This window comes from Arvicanthis niloticus, chromosome 9 (assembly GCF_011762505.2).
Source record: "Arvicanthis niloticus isolate mArvNil1 chromosome 9, mArvNil1.pat.X, whole genome shotgun sequence".
NCBI lineage: Eukaryota > Metazoa > Chordata > Mammalia > Rodentia > Muridae > Arvicanthis > Arvicanthis niloticus.
In genome coordinates, this window is record NC_047666.1 from 85,940,370 (window position 1) to 85,957,465 (window position 17,096).

At 42.3% G+C, this 17,096-nt stretch overlaps 1 protein-coding gene across 5 annotated transcripts; it reads left to right on the top strand.

Moving 5' to 3' along the window:
* The first annotated feature begins 3,168 nt into the window (after positions 1–3,168).
* Etfbkmt (electron transfer flavoprotein subunit beta lysine methyltransferase) lies at positions 3,169–12,742 on the top strand. 5 transcript variants are annotated; one of them, XM_076940927.1, is made up of 5 exons: positions 3,169–3,384; positions 4,508–4,622; positions 5,536–5,963; positions 9,017–9,147; positions 11,922–12,742. In XM_076940927.1, exons 3-5 carry the CDS (start codon positions 5,671–5,673, stop codon positions 12,263–12,265), a joined length of 768 nt encoding a protein of 255 aa, XP_076797042.1. In that variant the 5' UTR covers positions 3,169–3,384; positions 4,508–4,622; positions 5,536–5,670; the 3' UTR covers positions 12,266–12,742. The 5 variants fall into 5 exon arrangements, with proteins under 5 accessions (XP_076797042.1, XP_076797041.1, XP_034367856.1 ...); XM_076940926.1 differs by having other exon boundaries at positions 5,555–5,963; XM_034511965.2 differs by lacking the exon at positions 4,508–4,622.
* Positions 12,743–17,096: the final 4,354 nt, after the last annotated feature.

Sequence of the window (17,096 nt, forward strand, 5' to 3'; positions counted from 1 at the left end):
TACAGAGCTTCACCTACATATACTGGCTAAATTCTGGGATTAGAGGTACATATCACTACATCTGGAACTTTAAATTTTTCATTTTTAATTATGTGTGTCTGTGTATGTCTGTGTACATGAGTGCAGGTACCCAAGAGATATTGGATCTCCTGGAACTGTAATTACAGGAAGTTGTGAACCACCCTGTATGGGTCTGAGAAGAGAACTCAGATCCTAGGCAAGCACTACACATGTTCAACTACTGAGCATTTCTCTGGTCCCTAAATACAGATTTCTAAAGTTTTTATTACATGTATTTATTCTGTTGTGTGTGTCCTGGGGGGTGATAGTCAGAGGACACTTGTTCTTTCCCTACTACCATGTGGGTCCTGAGAAACTCAGGTTGTCAAGCTTGGCAGTGGGCCTCTACTCACTGAGCCATCTAGATAGGGTCCAGCTTTTCTTTCCTTCCCCTCCTCTCCCTTCCCCTTCCCTTCCCCTTTTTCCTTTTCTTCTTCTTCTTCTTCTTCTTCTTCTTCTTCTTCTTCTTCTTCTTCTTCTTCTTCTTCTTCTTCTTCTTCTTCTTCTTCTTCTTCCTTCTTGTTCTTTCTTCTCCTCCCCCCTCCCCTCCCCCTCCCCTCCTTTTCTCCTTCTTTCTCCTTCCTCCTTTCTCTCTTTTCTCCTTTTTCTCCTTTCTCTCCTTTCTCCTCCTTCTCTTTATTCTTCCTCTTCCTTCCTCTTCTCCTTCCTCTTCCTCTTCTCCTTTTCTTCCTTCTTCTCCTTCTTCTTTCTCCTTCTCCTTCTTTTCTTCTTCTTCTTCCTCCTCCTCCTCCTTCTTTTCTTTCTTTCTTCTTCTTCTTCTCCTTCTCCTTCTTTTCTTCTTCCTCCTCCTCCTCCTTCTTTTCCTTCTTCTTCTTCTTCTTCTTCTTCTTCTTCTTCTTCTTCTTCTTCTTCTTTCTCCTCCTCCTCCTCCTCCTCCTCCTCCTCCTCCTCCTCCTCCTCCTCCTCCTCCTCCTCCTCCTTCTCCTTCTTGCCGGGGGCCAACCCCCTCGCCCCCGGCTTGGGGGTGAGAGAAGGGGGGAGAGAGAGATGCAGCTGCTTCTTCTTTCTTCTCCTCCTCCCACTGTCCGGTTCTTCTCCGAGGCAGCCCCTATGCTTCTGTAGCTGACCTGCAGTCAGCATCCTGGCCCTAAGACCAGCAAGGTGTTAAGTAAATAGCCCTGTGCTATCCTAAAAACTTCTTCTGAGGGTAATGAGACTGCAGGCTAGGTGATTAACACCTGTAGCCTAACAGCAGAGGATTAGGCAACGTGGCCTTTGCTCTATCTCAGCAGGAACTGCTGGGCTCTAACTTGCAAGAAGAAAAGACACTTTAGAAAAGTTACTATAGAGTTTATTAAGTGTAAAAAGTATCCTATGAAAGCTACCTGAGGGGAAACATGGAAAGGTCCTGAGTGGGGAAGAAGAAAAGATTCTAACAAAGTAAAATTCTAAGGGAGAAAAATTCTAGACAGGGGGAAAGGAAAGGGCGATGGGGTCTAACTAACTGACTAGTCTAACTCACCATTCTAACTGCTCTCTCATCTCTTTGTCCTCAGAACTTATACATCTTTCAGAGTACATGGTCACATGTTACAAGGTTCATCACAAGTTCACACCAAATTTCAAGTCATAAATTGAAATAGAAGTTTACAACACAGAATGTTTACATGAATACCCATTAGGAGTAATTATCTAACTAGACATTCATCACCTGTCTAGCTCTACAGGTTCGCAGAAAGTTTGAAACTATAACTTAAGAAATTAGTGAAGTTTTGTATAGATAAACCCAGGCAATATTTTCTCTTCTGTCCTGGTACCTATAATAAATTGTGGATTCCCTCTAGTAACCTAGGCTAATGGTTTTATGACTTGGAATGTGCTCTGGGCAGGAGAAGGTCCAGTTACTATCTCTCTTGGGGCAATTAACTGATAACACTCAGGAGACTGGCAGAGTTCTCTTTGCAGTTTGACTATGCCTAAGGGACTTAATAGCAGTCCTGATATAAAAGAACTTAATAATCACTGATATAATTTTAGGAATTCTTATAAGATCATCATTAAGACTTAAGAAGTCATCTATTTGTCTATATAGTATCACTACAAGACAGTACATCTTCGTGGATCTGCAGAGATCTGCTACAAAGGGGAGTGTTATTGCTTGGTGATAGTAGCATATGTCTAATAATAGTAATAATGGGAAAAGCATATCAATAGCAGGAATCTTTCCTAAAATCACGTCCACCACAGCCTTGCTAATGGGGCATACTCGTCGCAGATTATATAATAATCCGAGGCAAGCATTTCAGGATGATCATCTGCTCATTATTAGCTTGTCCCATTATGGCTCCCGACACCTCCTCCTCCTCCTCCTCCTCCTCCTCCTCCTCCTCCTCTTCCTCCTTCTCCTTCTTTTCTTCCTCCTCCTTCTTTCTTCTTCTTCTTCCTCCTCCTCCTCCTCTTCCTTCTTTTTGAGACTGGATCTCATCTATCCCAGACTGTCTTCTAACTTTACAAGTATGACCTTGAACCTATTCCATCCTCTCCTAAGTGTTAGGATTAGAGATGTATCTCAGGGTCTCATGCTATATAAATATTCATAACAACTAAGCTACAACCCCAGGCCCCAATTCTGATTTTAACCAAGCATCTGAAGAACATTTTTCAATTTGTAAATATAGATACAGCAACTTGGTTTGCCATTTTCTTAGTTTGGGGTGTTTTTTCTTTCTTGTACATCATAGCAGATTTTCGGTAATGAAGGTGAGATGGGTTAATTTTGAAGTCTTGAGTTGAGGGAAGGGCCAGTGGAAAATTTAAAGTCCTTAGAAAGGTGGATATAAGAGATCCTGAACCTACAGGATGACAATAGCTTTACAGTGTGACTTTATAATTATGACCACACCGCAACTGAATGTCATAAAACTTTACTTGCCACTCCAGATTCATAATAACAGTATGCTTGGCATACAGTGCTAGCAGCATAAGCCTGGCCAAAGGTTTTAGAAATCAGAATTCGCAGACACACACTAGCTGTGCAATTGCGCTGCAGGTCTCTAAGGGACTGACCTGAAGCGTCTCAAGGTTACAGAGGCTCTGCGTTCGCAGTTGCCTTGGGAACCGAGGGAGGTCCAAAACAAAACACAGCTCGAAAAAGGGCGGAGCCGGTGAGTAGCCCTCCGGTCCGGGCGGCCGCGCTTTCCGCGTTTCATTGGTTCCAAGTTTCGCCGCCTTCGCGTTCCCACTGCCTTGTGTATTTCCAGCCGCGGGTTCAGGCTTTCTCTCCTGAGAAAGACCTACCGTACTTTTTTTTTTTTCCCCCTTCACGCGAAGGGCGAATTCCACGTGCTGATCGAATAAAGTCAGGTAAGTCCACAAGGACCGCATTACCCTTTTAAGCAGACTCCTGTCCTTTGTTTGGAGGAAAGTAACGTAGTCACATCGTTGTTTGGAATTTAACCTTTTTGTTTGCTTGGGACAAAGTCTCACGTTGTAGTCTCTGGCCTGCAATGTAGCCCAGACTGTCTCGAATTACAGGCAGTCTTGCCTTACTTAGCCTCCCAAGTGATGAGATTATAGAAATGCGCTGCCCTGCACTGTTTGCTTGTTTACGTACTTAACCTGTGTGTGTACCTGTGCCTGTGGAGGCCAGAATGTGTCCTCAGAAGCTAAGACACTGGAAATTGTGGTCCTGTAGAAGAAAAGTAACTCTCTTAATGCTCGAGCCTTCTCTCTTGTGGTGGTTTGTTTGTTTGGCTCGTTCATTCATTTTTTTTAAAGATTTATTTATTTTATTTATATGAGTACACTGTTGTTTTCTTCAGACACACCAGAAGAGGCCATTGGATCCCATTACAGATGGTTATGAGCCACCGTGTGGTTGCTGGGAATTGAACTCAGGACCTCTGGAAGAGCAGTCAGTGCTCTTAACCGCTGAGCCATCTCTCCAGCCCCATCGTTCGTTCATTCGTTCATTCATTCATTCATTCATTCTGTCTTTTTGTAAGATAGTAATACAGGGAGGCAGTCCTACTGAGGGACTAAGAGTCAGACAGATTCCCTGAACAGCAGGCAGATAGGATGGGTAAGCAAGCCATGGATGGTAATAAAGATGGAAAACTTTAAAGATGTCTGGCTTTTCCTCACCCTCCTGACCTGAGACAAAAGCCTGACAATTTAAAACAAAAGCCTTGTGAGCTTTTTCTTCTTCCCATGCTGATGGCCTGGCTCGACAAGTTCAAGACCAAATCAGGACAGCTTTTCAGCCATTGTCTCTTTCTTCAAAGTGACCAAACCCTTAAATTAGGGGAGGAAAACCCTTCAGAACCAAAACACCTCCCCCCACAATCCTCAAGAAGAGTCTGGACTTTCAGCTCCCCTCTGCTTTGTGGAGGAGAGTCTTTTTCTCTGTGTTTGCTGCATGTGTGTGCTTACTTGCCCCAATAAAAGCCTTTCTTCAACATCGGATTCTGTCTGCTTCTGTTTTCAGGTTTTAAGATTTCTCCACTGCTACCTGTTGAGCTTGGAAGTTTTCTAACTCTTTAACTGACAAAGAAAGCTGAACCCAACTAAGAGCCCTTAGACAGTAATGCCAGTTCAGTCAGGTATTGAATTCAGCCCTTCTTACCACTACTTCTTTCTTTCATGGAGATCTGCCTGCCTCTGCCTCCCAAGTGCTGAGATTAAAGGCAAGATGTTCACTACTGTGCCCATCCTGATGTCTTTCCCATAACATAATTTGAGTACCTACCTAGATTGGCTTTAATAACTTCTTCAAAACCAAACTGTCAGTGCTGGGAAGTCATGGTATCCAAATACACAGTAATCCCATATTGTACTGCTGTAAACCTGAAAGCTCAACTGGTAGAGCGCTTGCCTTGAATGCATGAAGCCCTGGGTCTGACCCAAGCAACAATAAACCTGGAGGGAGGAGGAGGATCACTATAAATTTGATGTCTGTTTGGTCTACATAGTGAATTCTAGTGCAGTCTGGGCTATAATACAAGTCTATATTTTATTTGATGGTTATGCTTTCCTTGCCTGTGTATAAATGCACCGTGTGTGTGTGTGTGTGTGTGTGTGTGTGTGTGTGTGTGGTGCCCGACAAAAGCCAGAAAAGGGCACCAGATCCCTTGGAACTGAAGTTATGATTGTGAGCTGCCATGTGGATGCTAGGAACCGAACTTGGGTCCTCTGCAAGAGCATCAGGTGCTCTTTAACTGCTGAGCTATTTCTTTATGTGCAAGTCTATCCTAAAATCAAAACAAACAAAAAATATGCCTTATTTCATTTTCATGAACATTGTTATAAAAATAAAATGCCTGTATATTTGTCGTTATGAATTACTGAAAGGATTTTACAATTAAAAAAAAATTAAAAAAGCAACTAGATTTCTTTGTCCAAACTGGTAAGCCAAAGCTGTCCCTCCGACATGAATTTGTACTTGTGGGTTGTTAGTGCTTATTTTCTTGTTTTGTGGAAGGATATGGACATGTTAGCTAGACTAAGAATTTTCAGTATTGTTTTTTTGTTGTAGAGATCCGGAAATTCCAGTGTCAATTAAGTGGAAAGACAGACCCTTATTCTATCTGCCTGGGAAACAGTCTCTTTTAATAGCAACACTGACAGAACCTGAGGTTTGGAGATGTACTCATGGCTTTCAGCTGGTGTTGGAAAGCTCCTAGGAGCCAGTGGAGTTTCCTGCAGGCTGTGAACAGTGGGTCTCCCCTGTTTTTCTGGAGGACAGTGGGGAGCTGTTTGGATCCTAAGATGAAAGCCTACCTGGAGGAGAACACTGAAGTCACCAGCAGTGGCAGCCTTACCCCGGAAATCCAGTTACGGCTTTTAACCCCCAGGTGCAAGTTTTGGTGGGAAAGGGCTGACCTGTGGCCCTACAGTGATCCCTACTGGGCTATCTACTGGCCAGGAGGCCAGGCTCTGTCTAGGTATGTTTCATTGAAATATTGAAGACCCTTCTTCCTTTAAGCACCCATCCCCACCTCCATTTCATTCTCTCTGGCCCCATATCATAGCAGCAAAACCAGAAAGTCACTAAGGCCCATGCAAGTCCCAACTTGTATATGGTTTGGATTGCCATCTTTCTGGTGAAGTAGAAGAGGATTTGTCCTGTGGGAAGACAAAGTCATCTCCAAAAAGATGTTTTATAGTTACCCAAGATGGTGTCACCTTGTAATCTTAGCACTTAGAGGCTGAGGCATGAGGGTAGGAGTTTGAAGCTATCCTATGATATGGAGCAATGCTTTCTTGAACCATTTAAAATAGTCTCTTGTACTCACATACTTGACTTTGGCACTGCCACAGAGAGGAGGACAGGCATCGGGGCATGTTGAGTCTGGGTTTTCAGCTGAGACTAAGTGAGAAGACAGGGATTGTCAACAAAACATTCGGAGAGGGCTGTACTACATCCAGAACTGGTCACTGTTAATTTAGCTTGGCTTCATGACAATCACAGATGTGGATACCTTAGTATCAAAATAGTTCTCGTCACACCTGCCCTGGGTAACCGTTTGTTGTCAACTCCAATGAATCTGGAGTTACCCACAAGACACACCTCTTGGCATGTCTATGAGAATATGCTTTTCTATTGCTATAATAAATAAACATAACCAAAAGCAACTTAGGGAAGAAAGTATTTATTTCATTTTACACTTCTAGGTCACAGGAAAGTCAGGACAGGAACTCTAGGCAGAAACGGAATGTGGAGGCAAAAACTAAAGCATAGTCTAGGAGCCCTGCTTACTGGCTTGCTTCTTAAAGCTTGCTCAGTCTGCTCTCTTAACACTATACAAGATTACCTGTCCGGGCATTGTTCCCAATAATCTGGGCCCTCCCACATCATTCATTAAACAAAAAAAAGTCCCTTAGGCTTGCTCACAGGCCACTCTGGTAGAGTTATAGTCTCAATTGAGGGCACCCTTTTCCACTTGCCTATAGCTAGTGTCAAGTTGACAAAAAACAAAACAAAACAACAACAACAACAAAAAACCAAAAACAACAAAAACCTGGATAGGATATTTCCAGAGTTGGCTTTTTTTTTTTCTCCATTTATGTATTATAGCATTCTGCCTGCTTGTATGTCTGCAGGTCAGAAGAGGGCGCCAGATCTCATAGATGGTTGTAAGCCATGTGGTTGCTGGGAATTGAACTGAGGACCTTTAGAAGAACAGATAGTGTTCTTAACCTCTGAGCCATCTTTCTAGCCACCTTCCAAAGAGATTTAACTGAGGGGGAAAAGGCCACCTTGAAGTGGGTGATATTTCCAATAGGATTGGGTTGCACTCTGTATACAAAGAGAAGAAGGAAGAAAACTAGCTGAATCCTAGAATTCCTTCCTTTTCTTCATAGTTTATCCTGATAAGAACATCAGTCTCATACTCCTATTGTCCAGGTCCCTACTGCCATACCTTCCTATAATGATAGATTGTATCTTCAAACGGTGATCCTTCAAAATAAACTCTTCTTCCCTTAAAAGTTTGTCAGGTATTTGGTTACAGCAGTGAGACCCACCCTCAGGGTCTCACTATGTAGCTCAGGCTGGCTTAGAACACATACAGTTCTACCTGCCTCTGCTTCCTGTATGCCACCACTGCCCAGCTTCCAACTTTTTTTTAAAAAAGACTTCGAATGTTATGTCTGTATACCTCATGTGTGCCTGGTGCCCATGAAGGTCAGAAGAAGGCATCAGATCCCCTGAAACTTGAACCTGAATCCTCTGCAAGAGTACCAAGTACTCTTAAGCACTGAACCCACTCTCTGCCACTGAGCTAACTCTCCAGCCTTCATACTAACTTTTGTAACACATACCTCAACCCAAAATCTAGCTTTTATAGCAGTTTGGTCATTGCTTTGTTGCTTTGTTGCATAGTTTTACTGCCTTACACAAACTTAAGGCATATCTGCAAATAAAGCTTCCACCCCTCAAAGAGACTCTAGTCTAGTGTCAGCTCTTAAAGAACCTACATGGTCATAAAAGATCCGTATGTTGGGACTCTCCCTCAGGATCTGTAAGCCAGAAAATAAAATAATACTAATTTTTTAAAAACCCACAACTTTCTTCTGTAAATTGTTTTTGGTTACCATATTTTGTCATAGTAATAGGAAAGTTATCAGCTGGGCTGGAGAGATGGCTCTGTGGTTAAGAGCACTGACTGCCCTTCCAGAGGTCCTGAGTTCAGTTCCCAGCAACCACATGGTGGCTCATAACCATCTGTAATGGGATCTGATTCCCTCTTCTGGTGTGTCTGAAGACAGTGACAGTGTACTCATACATAAAATAAATAAATCTTAAAAAAAAATCTGTATGTCTTACTTTGTGCTCAGATTCATGTGCATATCAACAATTAGTGCAGAGTTCCTTGATGGATCCTAAAGACCCATCCCTTCAAAGATTCTGCTTTAACACTATAAATGCTACCTGCTCCTAGAATTGGCTCTTCAGCACATAGAAGGTATGAGTGATCATTTGGGATTTTCTCTTTGCAGCTCATTATAGATGGATTGCATTTGATTCAATTTAACATTTTTAAGCTTCCTCCTGTCCATCTTGGTTTTTCATATAGCTGCAACTATACTTTTTGTTAAGAAACAGCTGAAACAAAGGCAAACACGTTTAGCATATCCATCTACTCTTTTCTTTAGCATTGATCTTGATTTTATCTGGTTATGTCTTAAGGATGTAGAGCTGACAGACAAAAGGTCTTCTGTTTCCCAGGAATAGTATTGTTACTGCTACAAGCCAGGTAGGTTCTCTACCATCAGAAAAACATTCTATTTTATTGCTTTGTGTGTGGTCACACATGGTGTGCATGTGAAGGTCAGAGGACAACTGGCATGAATTGTTTTTTCTACACTATGTTGACCTCAGATCTTCAAAGCAAGCACCTTTATCTGCTAAACCATCTTGTCTGTTTTTGTTTGAATGCTTCTTACTCTTATTTTTCCACTCCTCAGGTGTTTTCTCCTTTCTTTCTAATTTTAGGTATCTTTTGGATAACCCTGATGTCGTTAGAGGAAAGTCTGTCTTAGACCTTGGCAGTGGGTGCGGAGCTACAGCCATTGCTGCTAAGATGAGTGGAGCATCAAAGATCTTGGCCAATGACATAGATCCCAGTAAGGACTGCATATTTTAAAACATTTAAAACTCATCTCCCTAACCCCCCTTTTCATCATGATAGTTTATTGCCTTGTTTTGTTATCTGATACTGTGAGATATGTTCAGTGGGGCCTGAACTGGCGATGCATTTCCTCAAGAGGATTTGATTTGTTTGTCAGACATTCCATAGGGATACCTGTGAGGGCACATGTGTAAGCTCAGGGTTGAGAATGCCCTGAAATATGTAAGTAATTTTTATTTGATACAAAATCCAAGTAAAGATAGGCTTGTGTCTTTAGTGGACATTTTTGTTTCATTAAGATTCAAGCTGCGTTGGGTGTGGCAGCCACACCTTAAATTCTAACACTAAGGAGGTAGATGCAGTTCCAAGCTAGCTAGAGCTACAAAATGAGACCATTTCAAACAAACAAAACAAACAAAACAAAAAAACTAGAAAGAAAAAGGCCCAAGTTGTGATGAAAGAGTTAAATTTTTTTAAACCGTCCACAGATGGAGCCAAGAGTGCAGGTCAGCTTGTTCTGCGCTCTGGGTCTCAGGAAATTAGCTATCCACAAGACAAATTAGATAAGATACGGAGCCAGGAGTTCAGAGCTGGGAGTTCAGGTCAGCATGCTCATTGCACTCTGGGTACCAGGAACTGGACTGACCACAAAATAAATTGAATAGGGTTTGATTCTCAAAAGAAGAAAGGCTTGTATGAGATATTTCCCCATGACCATTTCTTGAACCTGTCATGGAAGCTGAACACTGGACAGGTGCTTTCTATAGATACTTAATCATGATTCCCCCCTTATCTCCCCTGGGTTTCGGTTTTGTCCTTTAAAAACTACCTCTTGCCAGGCGGTGGTGGCGCACGCCTTTAATCCCAGCACTTGGGAGGCAGAGGCAGGCGGATTTCTGAGTTCGAGGCCAGCCTGGTCTACAGAGTGAGTTCCAGGTCAGCCAGGGCTACACAGAGAAACCCTGTGAAAACCAAAACCAAACCAAACCAAACCAAACCAAACCAAACCAAACCAAACCAAAACAAAAACCTACCTCTCTCTGATTCGGGGTTGTACTTCGTTGCTTGCCTCTGTGTAGGACAGGCCAGAAGTGTGACCTCAACTCGTAGATTCAAATATACCTCTTGCTGATTGCATCAAGTTTGGTGTCTTGTGAATTACTGGGGTGGCTGTGAATTCCCCTTCCTGGTGAAACTTACAGTGATTGTTAAGCTTTTATTTCATATGATTTTTTTTTGAACCTACCTTCATTTACAGTAGAGCCCTTCAGGGGGTCTTATTTTTTAAGAGGTTTCAGATATAACTTGATCAAGCCCAACATTTGTTTTTCTGTCTATATAAATAAACTACAAAAAATAACCCACCACTGGTCTTTTGTATTTAATATATAGCTGTTTTAAAACATTCCTTTTTTGGCTATAGCCCATATGAGAAAGTGATAGACCACCATGAATATAAAACCAAATAAGAGCTCTTTATTTAAGCTACAGAACTGAGAGCAGGCTCTCATCACAAAGAACTCTGGGACACCTTATATTAAGCACTACAGAATTTATACAAGCAACTAAGACTACAAATCATATTGGTGCAAGCTAGGAGAGTTTTTACTTTTAACAAGGGATCATTTCCCAGTAAGGAAGGAGGAACACTGATCTGTTAAAATTTTAGAAGTCTCATTTCTCAGGAGAAACTGTTCTGTCAAGCAGGATATAATTCTGGGGGTGGGTGTGGGTATGGGGTCAGGATAACCTGATTTTTTCTAGACCATTTTACTTTTCTTTCCTTCTTTCCCTCCCTTTCTCTTTTTCTTTTGAGACAGTTTCATATAGTCCAGGATAGCCTTAGTTAGCTCTTTAGCTAAGGATAACTTTGAACTTATGATCTTCCTATTTCCACCTTTGGGGCTATAGGCTTGTACCACCATGCCCAGCCTCTTTGTCTTGTTTTTTGTTTGTTTGAGAAAGGGTCTTAGGCTGAAAACCCAGCTAGCTTGCTACCTCCCTTTGTATCCCAGGTTGGCTCATACTTTCAGGGATCTTTCTGCTGTATATTACCAAGCCTTGGAGTGACAGGTGTTCACCATCATGCTTAACCACGATATAATTTATACTGGTATAAATTTTGAACTTTGCCTAAAAAATAACAGGAGCTGGAGAGATGGCTTAGTGGTTAAGAGCACTACTTGTTCATAGGACTCAGGTTCAGTTCTCAGCTCTCACATGGCAGCTCACAACTCTCTGTAGCTACAGTTCCAGGGGATCCAACATACTCACACAGACATGAATCTGGACAAAACACATATGAAATAAAATTGAAAACAACAAAAACAAGAAAAAAAAATCCCTTTTGACAAAAGGTAAGTATTAGATTATTTTTTACATTTATTAGTTCATCTGTGAGTGTGCTGCAGTGTACATCACATGAGGACATAAGGGACAGCTTGTGGGACTTGGTTCCTTCTTTTTCTTTTTTTTCGACACAGGGTTTCTCTGTATAGCTCTGGCTGTCCTGGAACTCACTCTGTAGACCAGGCTGCTCTTAAAATCACAGAGATTTGCCTGTTTCATCTGAGTGCTGGGATTTAAGTTGTGTGCCACTGTTCCTGGCCTTCAGGTGTTGAACTTGTTAGGTTTAGCAGCAAGCATCTTAACCTGCAGAGCCTTCTCATTGGTTTCTATTGTTAGATTTTTAAAAGTGTTTAAATAATAAGAATTAAAATAGCCTACTGATACATGCTTACAGACCAATTCATTATATGTTTTGTAAAGTTGCAGGAATGGCGATTATACTAAATTGCAAGTTAAATGGACTGAATCCTTTTCCTGTTTTAACTAAAAACATTTTGAATACCCAACAAGGTAAGTTTGATCTCATTGTTCTTGGAGATATGTTTTATGATGAAGACCTTGCAGACAGTCTTCATCTGTGGCTGCAGAACTACTTTTGGACCCATGGAACCCGAGTACTGATTGGCGACCCTGGGAGGCCCCAGTTCAGTGGACACAGCATTCAGCATCAACTGTACCAGCTAATAGAATACACACTTCCAGAGGCAACCCAGCAAGATAACAATGGACTGACCACAAGTGCAGTATGGGATTTTCATCCCTGATTTCAAAGTGTTTTCAAGTATGAATATAGTTCTGTTTGTGTTAAGTTCTAAAAATTTCCTCTGTAGGAGGTACTCACAGTTTAAAGAATGCGATTCAGTGGGGTGTGGTGGCTTGGGCCTTCAATTGGGAGGCTGAGATAGGCTCATCTCTGTGACTTTGAGGCCAGTTTGGTCTATAGTGAGTTCAAGGACAGCCAGACACTGTTTCAAAAATAGATAGATAGGTAGGTAGATAGATAGATAGATAGATAGATAGATAATAAAGTAAATTTCCTTTGCTATGATACTTTGGATAACTCTGTATGGTTTACTAAAGTTAGTTATGATTATGTTCCCACTTCACATACCAGAGTGTCCGGATTTTATAACAAAACACTGTATCATGTACAATTTATTATGTAGAAGATATATCTATCTATGTATGGATATAGTATACATAATTTTCTTCAGTATTAATAAAATATCTCTGGAAAGATAGGTAACTGAAGTGTTATCTTTCTGATACTGTAACAAAATAACTGAGGAAATCAGCTTAAAAGAGAAGTGATTTGTTTGGGCTCAGTTTCAGAGGCTCCAACCCATGGTCTCCTGGTTCCATTGCTTTGTGTTGAGGTGAGGTGAGTTACTATGGCAACCACAGTATGCAGCAGAAGTGGCTTCTCACATTATGGTAACTAGGAAGCAGAGAGCAAGAGACCATGGATAAGGGTGGGTGGGTTCACTGGTCCCAAGGAACAAGACCAGGGAAGTTGCCATGGGGAGGGAGACAGAGGGGATGCGGAAGAGAATGAGAAAAAGAGTGTGCAAGCAGGCAGAGAGAAAATGCAGAGGGAGGGAGGGAGGGATAGAGAGGGAGACCAAAATGTCTGGGTTATATAGGGAATATCTTCTATGGGTGGGGAAGCCCAGCAAGTCAGCTGGAAAGTTCATTGCAGAGGGTTGGGTATGCCAACCCTGTAAGAGGCACTGAGGGATGGTGGGAGAACCTGGAGGTCAGGTCCACTTTGTTATGTAAAATATGCATCTCAGCCATTTGTTCCAGGTCTGAATCCCAACACTGATGATCCTCTTATGAACATCTTTTCAACACAAGTCTTGGGAGTGAGGAGGTATTACAGATTAAAGCCGTAACTGGTTATGTAGAGGAATTTTAGTCCAGCAACATGGCTGCTCTGGCAAGCGATCACATCCAAAGGCCTTCTAGGTTTATGTGATCCAGCTGGAATACAGATACTCCCTGGATCACAGTATGATCTGGCTGGAATGCAGTCATGCCTTTAGTACATACCTTTAGTCCCTAACAGTGAAAAGTAAGGTTAGTTTTTAGATGGAAGCAGCCATGTTTGAAAGAGATATCTAGTTGAGGGGTAGAGAAGTGACTAGTCAGAGAAAGATTTGACAGAATAAGTCAGAGTAGGATATGCCCAATTCTCAAGATAGCAGCAGAGAGGGAGAGAGGAAACAGTTTTACAGAGACATTGCAGGAAGATAGAACAAGCTGAAGAATGAAAAATTATAAAAATCATTTTTATAGTGTATATATATATATATATATATATATACACACACACACACACACACACACACACACATATATACTTTTTAAGTTCTTTTAGGGACATGGAAAATTTTCTCTGAAACAAGCCAGGCCAGTTTCGGGAACTGGCTGTAAAGAATGAAAGTCATTCAGGTGGTGAAACACAATGACTGGGCTGTGGCTCTGTGGCTGGAGCAAGTGAGAAATAGTTAATAAATAGTTGGTAAATGACAGGGTAGGGCACAGTGACATGGTAAAACCACATTTTTGAGAAGAATGAGTGTGGGAAGCGGCTCCACTCTCACCATTACAAAGTGGCACTTGGCATAGGCATTGCTTGAGAGAAAAGACAACTCCATATATGGAGTTGTATGTGCTGAGAGGTGTGGTTACCAGATCATCCCACCTCGCATCATTGAGAGTGGCCAATTAGCAGTGACTTCGTGGCAGCTGCTGATAGGATCAAGGCAATGTTTATAAGGGGCTGTGGGACCTGGGGAGAGAGACAAGAGAAAAGAGATGAGAGAGAGAAGAAGCACGCTGTACAGGGATAGCTGAATAAACCGCTTGAAGAAGAACACGGTTGCCAGTTGCCTTATTCCACTGGTCGGACGTGGGTAACGACAAATGGGTGTACTGAGTAATTTTCATGACTATAAACCATTCAGGGTGGGTTCCTCTGGAATGTTTCGCTATTCTTATGTTATGTATCTTTGGCAATCCCTCACCCCCTCCTCACTCCCCTGGTTTGTGGTTTTCCTCTTTAAAACACCCCTTAGTCCACCACTCGTGGTCAAACTCTGCTCTTGAGAGAGCTTGTGGTTTGACCGCTGGCCAACTTCCCTAATAAAGCCTCTGCTGATTGCATCCAGGTAAGGTGTCTTGCGAGAGTTTTTGGGTGGCTGCGACTTCCCGAGATTTGAGTGAGGGTCTCCCGAGTTTGGGGATCTTCAAAGCCAGAGGATAAGAAGGAGCCAGAAGATTAGAACAAAATCCCAGTAGTTTAAGGCTAATGAAAGCAGTTCAGTGAGAAGCTGAAATAAGCCAAATTAAATAAGTCAGATTGGAGAGGAGTTTGAGTCAGACCAGCTGAGTTGAACCAGCCAGCTAGAGTTCAGAAAAAACTAGAAAGGGTGAGTTTATTCAGCAGTAAGCCTCTGAGATAATTTTACATATGCTACACTTCCTATTATCTGATTTAAAAGTTGAACACTGCCACTTTGCATGCTATAAATACCAATTGCAGTCAGTCCAAGGTATCCTCAGAGTCTTATACATTGTTTTGGACACTTGAATTACATACTTTCTAACAATAGACACCAGGATACTAGGGTGATAAGATTAGATTTAAAAAGCAGAGAGGTAGCAAAATCAAAAACTACAATAATTATATAGGAATTTGGGGGCTAGGGATGCAGAAAATTGTCTTAGGTTTTTGTTGTTTTGTGTCCAGCTATGTGTCTGAGGATGGCTTTGAACTCATCTTCCAGTCTTTACCTAAAGTGCTAGATCCTGATTTATTCAATACTAGGGATTGAACCCAGGTCTTTGTATAAACTAGGCAAATATCAACTGAGCGAAATGCATTGTGATCTTGGAAGTTCTATACTTGTGAGTCTGGACTGCTGGAAGTCAGAGGATTTGTAATTACCCAGTGAATCAGCTCCTGCTACATGGAATTTTCATTAGTATTTACTGGGGCTTAGAAATGTAAACAAACATGCAGCTAGGGACACAGGTAGGAAAACTTCAGATCCTCACCTCTCCCTAGGCTCCTCTAAAACCCCATTTCCAGCTTTGTAGCAGACCACCTGCTGAGGCTTCCCCTTTTTTCTGTCGGCATCTCCAGTGGATCACCCAGATCTCAATTCCCCTAACTTCCCTCCTGCTTCTCATTGCTTTATCCCAGCCCCCAACTCAAGCAGGCACTCCCTGGAAACTTGTAGGCCACTCAGGTCAGGGATGCTGGTAAGCTAATGGCAGAATTCACAGCTCTCTCAGCTGCTCCAACATCAATTCCCTAGTCTTATATCCAGCTTGGTAACTGACCACTTGGAGCAGCCCCACCCCCTTCTCCAGTGAGTCACACAAATCTCCTCCAAACTCCCATTCATTGCTTTATTCCAGCCCCATCATCAATGGGCATTCCCTGGGAATAGCCCAGGTGTTTGGTTTTGTACGGATTCCCCAACAAGGGTCTGAGGTGCATACTTTACATACCAAAGCAGACCTGGCCTCCAGGTTCTTCCAACATCCCTCAGACTCTACTTGGCATACCCTGCCTCCAACCCTGAATTTTCCAGACTAGGAGCTGGGCTGCCCTTCCCCCAGAGGCTCTTCCCTATATAATCCAGACATTCTGGTCTCTCCTCTTCTCTCTCTGCGCCCCTTTCTTTCTCCTTTAGCTCCCCTCTCCCATTTTCCCATGGCAACTTCCCTGCCCTTGGTCCTTGGGGCCAATGAACTCCCCTACTTGAGAGCAGCTTTCCAATAAACCTGCCTTTAATATAATCTGGCCTAAATTGGCTCATATCACTGATGTTGAAATAACCTATCAGATGGTGCTGAAACCTGTGAATAAAAAGCCTCCAAAAACCGTAAGTGTCTAAGAAATGAAGGTCTAGGGATGGAGGGGCCTATTCATTCCATTTGTCTCCACTTAGTAACTAGGCCATTAGCCATCTGCTCCAGCAGCAGACCCCAAAAGTCCAGGAACAAGATAATAAAATCTCCCACCCAAGGAACAGCCTGAATGAAGATAACCAAATGAATGGGAGATATCTGATCTCAGGATAGGCCATCTGTGCTGGGCAGCTCATCCTGTGGTTAATCATTCATGACACAGGAATGCTCTCTTCACATAAAATAAATAAATTAATCTTAAAAAAAGGGGGGGGGCAGTGGTAGCACACGCTTTTATTTAATCCCAGCACTTGGGAGGCAGAGGCAGGCGGATTTCTGAGTTCAAGGCCAGCCTGGTCTACAGAGTGAGTTCCAAGACAGCCAGGGCTATACAGAGAAACCCTGTCTTGAAAAACAAAACAAAACAAAACAAAAGGAATGAACTTGGTGTTTACTCGACAATGTAAAATCAATAGAACTTCAGTAAACAATCTCCATAATGGTCTCACTGTAAAGCTTTGGCTGGCTTAGATCATGCTGTGTATACCACGCTGTTCTCAAACTTCTGCCTGCTTCTGCCTCCTGAGTGCTGAAATTAAAGATGTGCTACCACCATGCCCAGCTCTATAATAGTATTTCATATTTAATTTTTATACTCTGGTCCTGGAGATA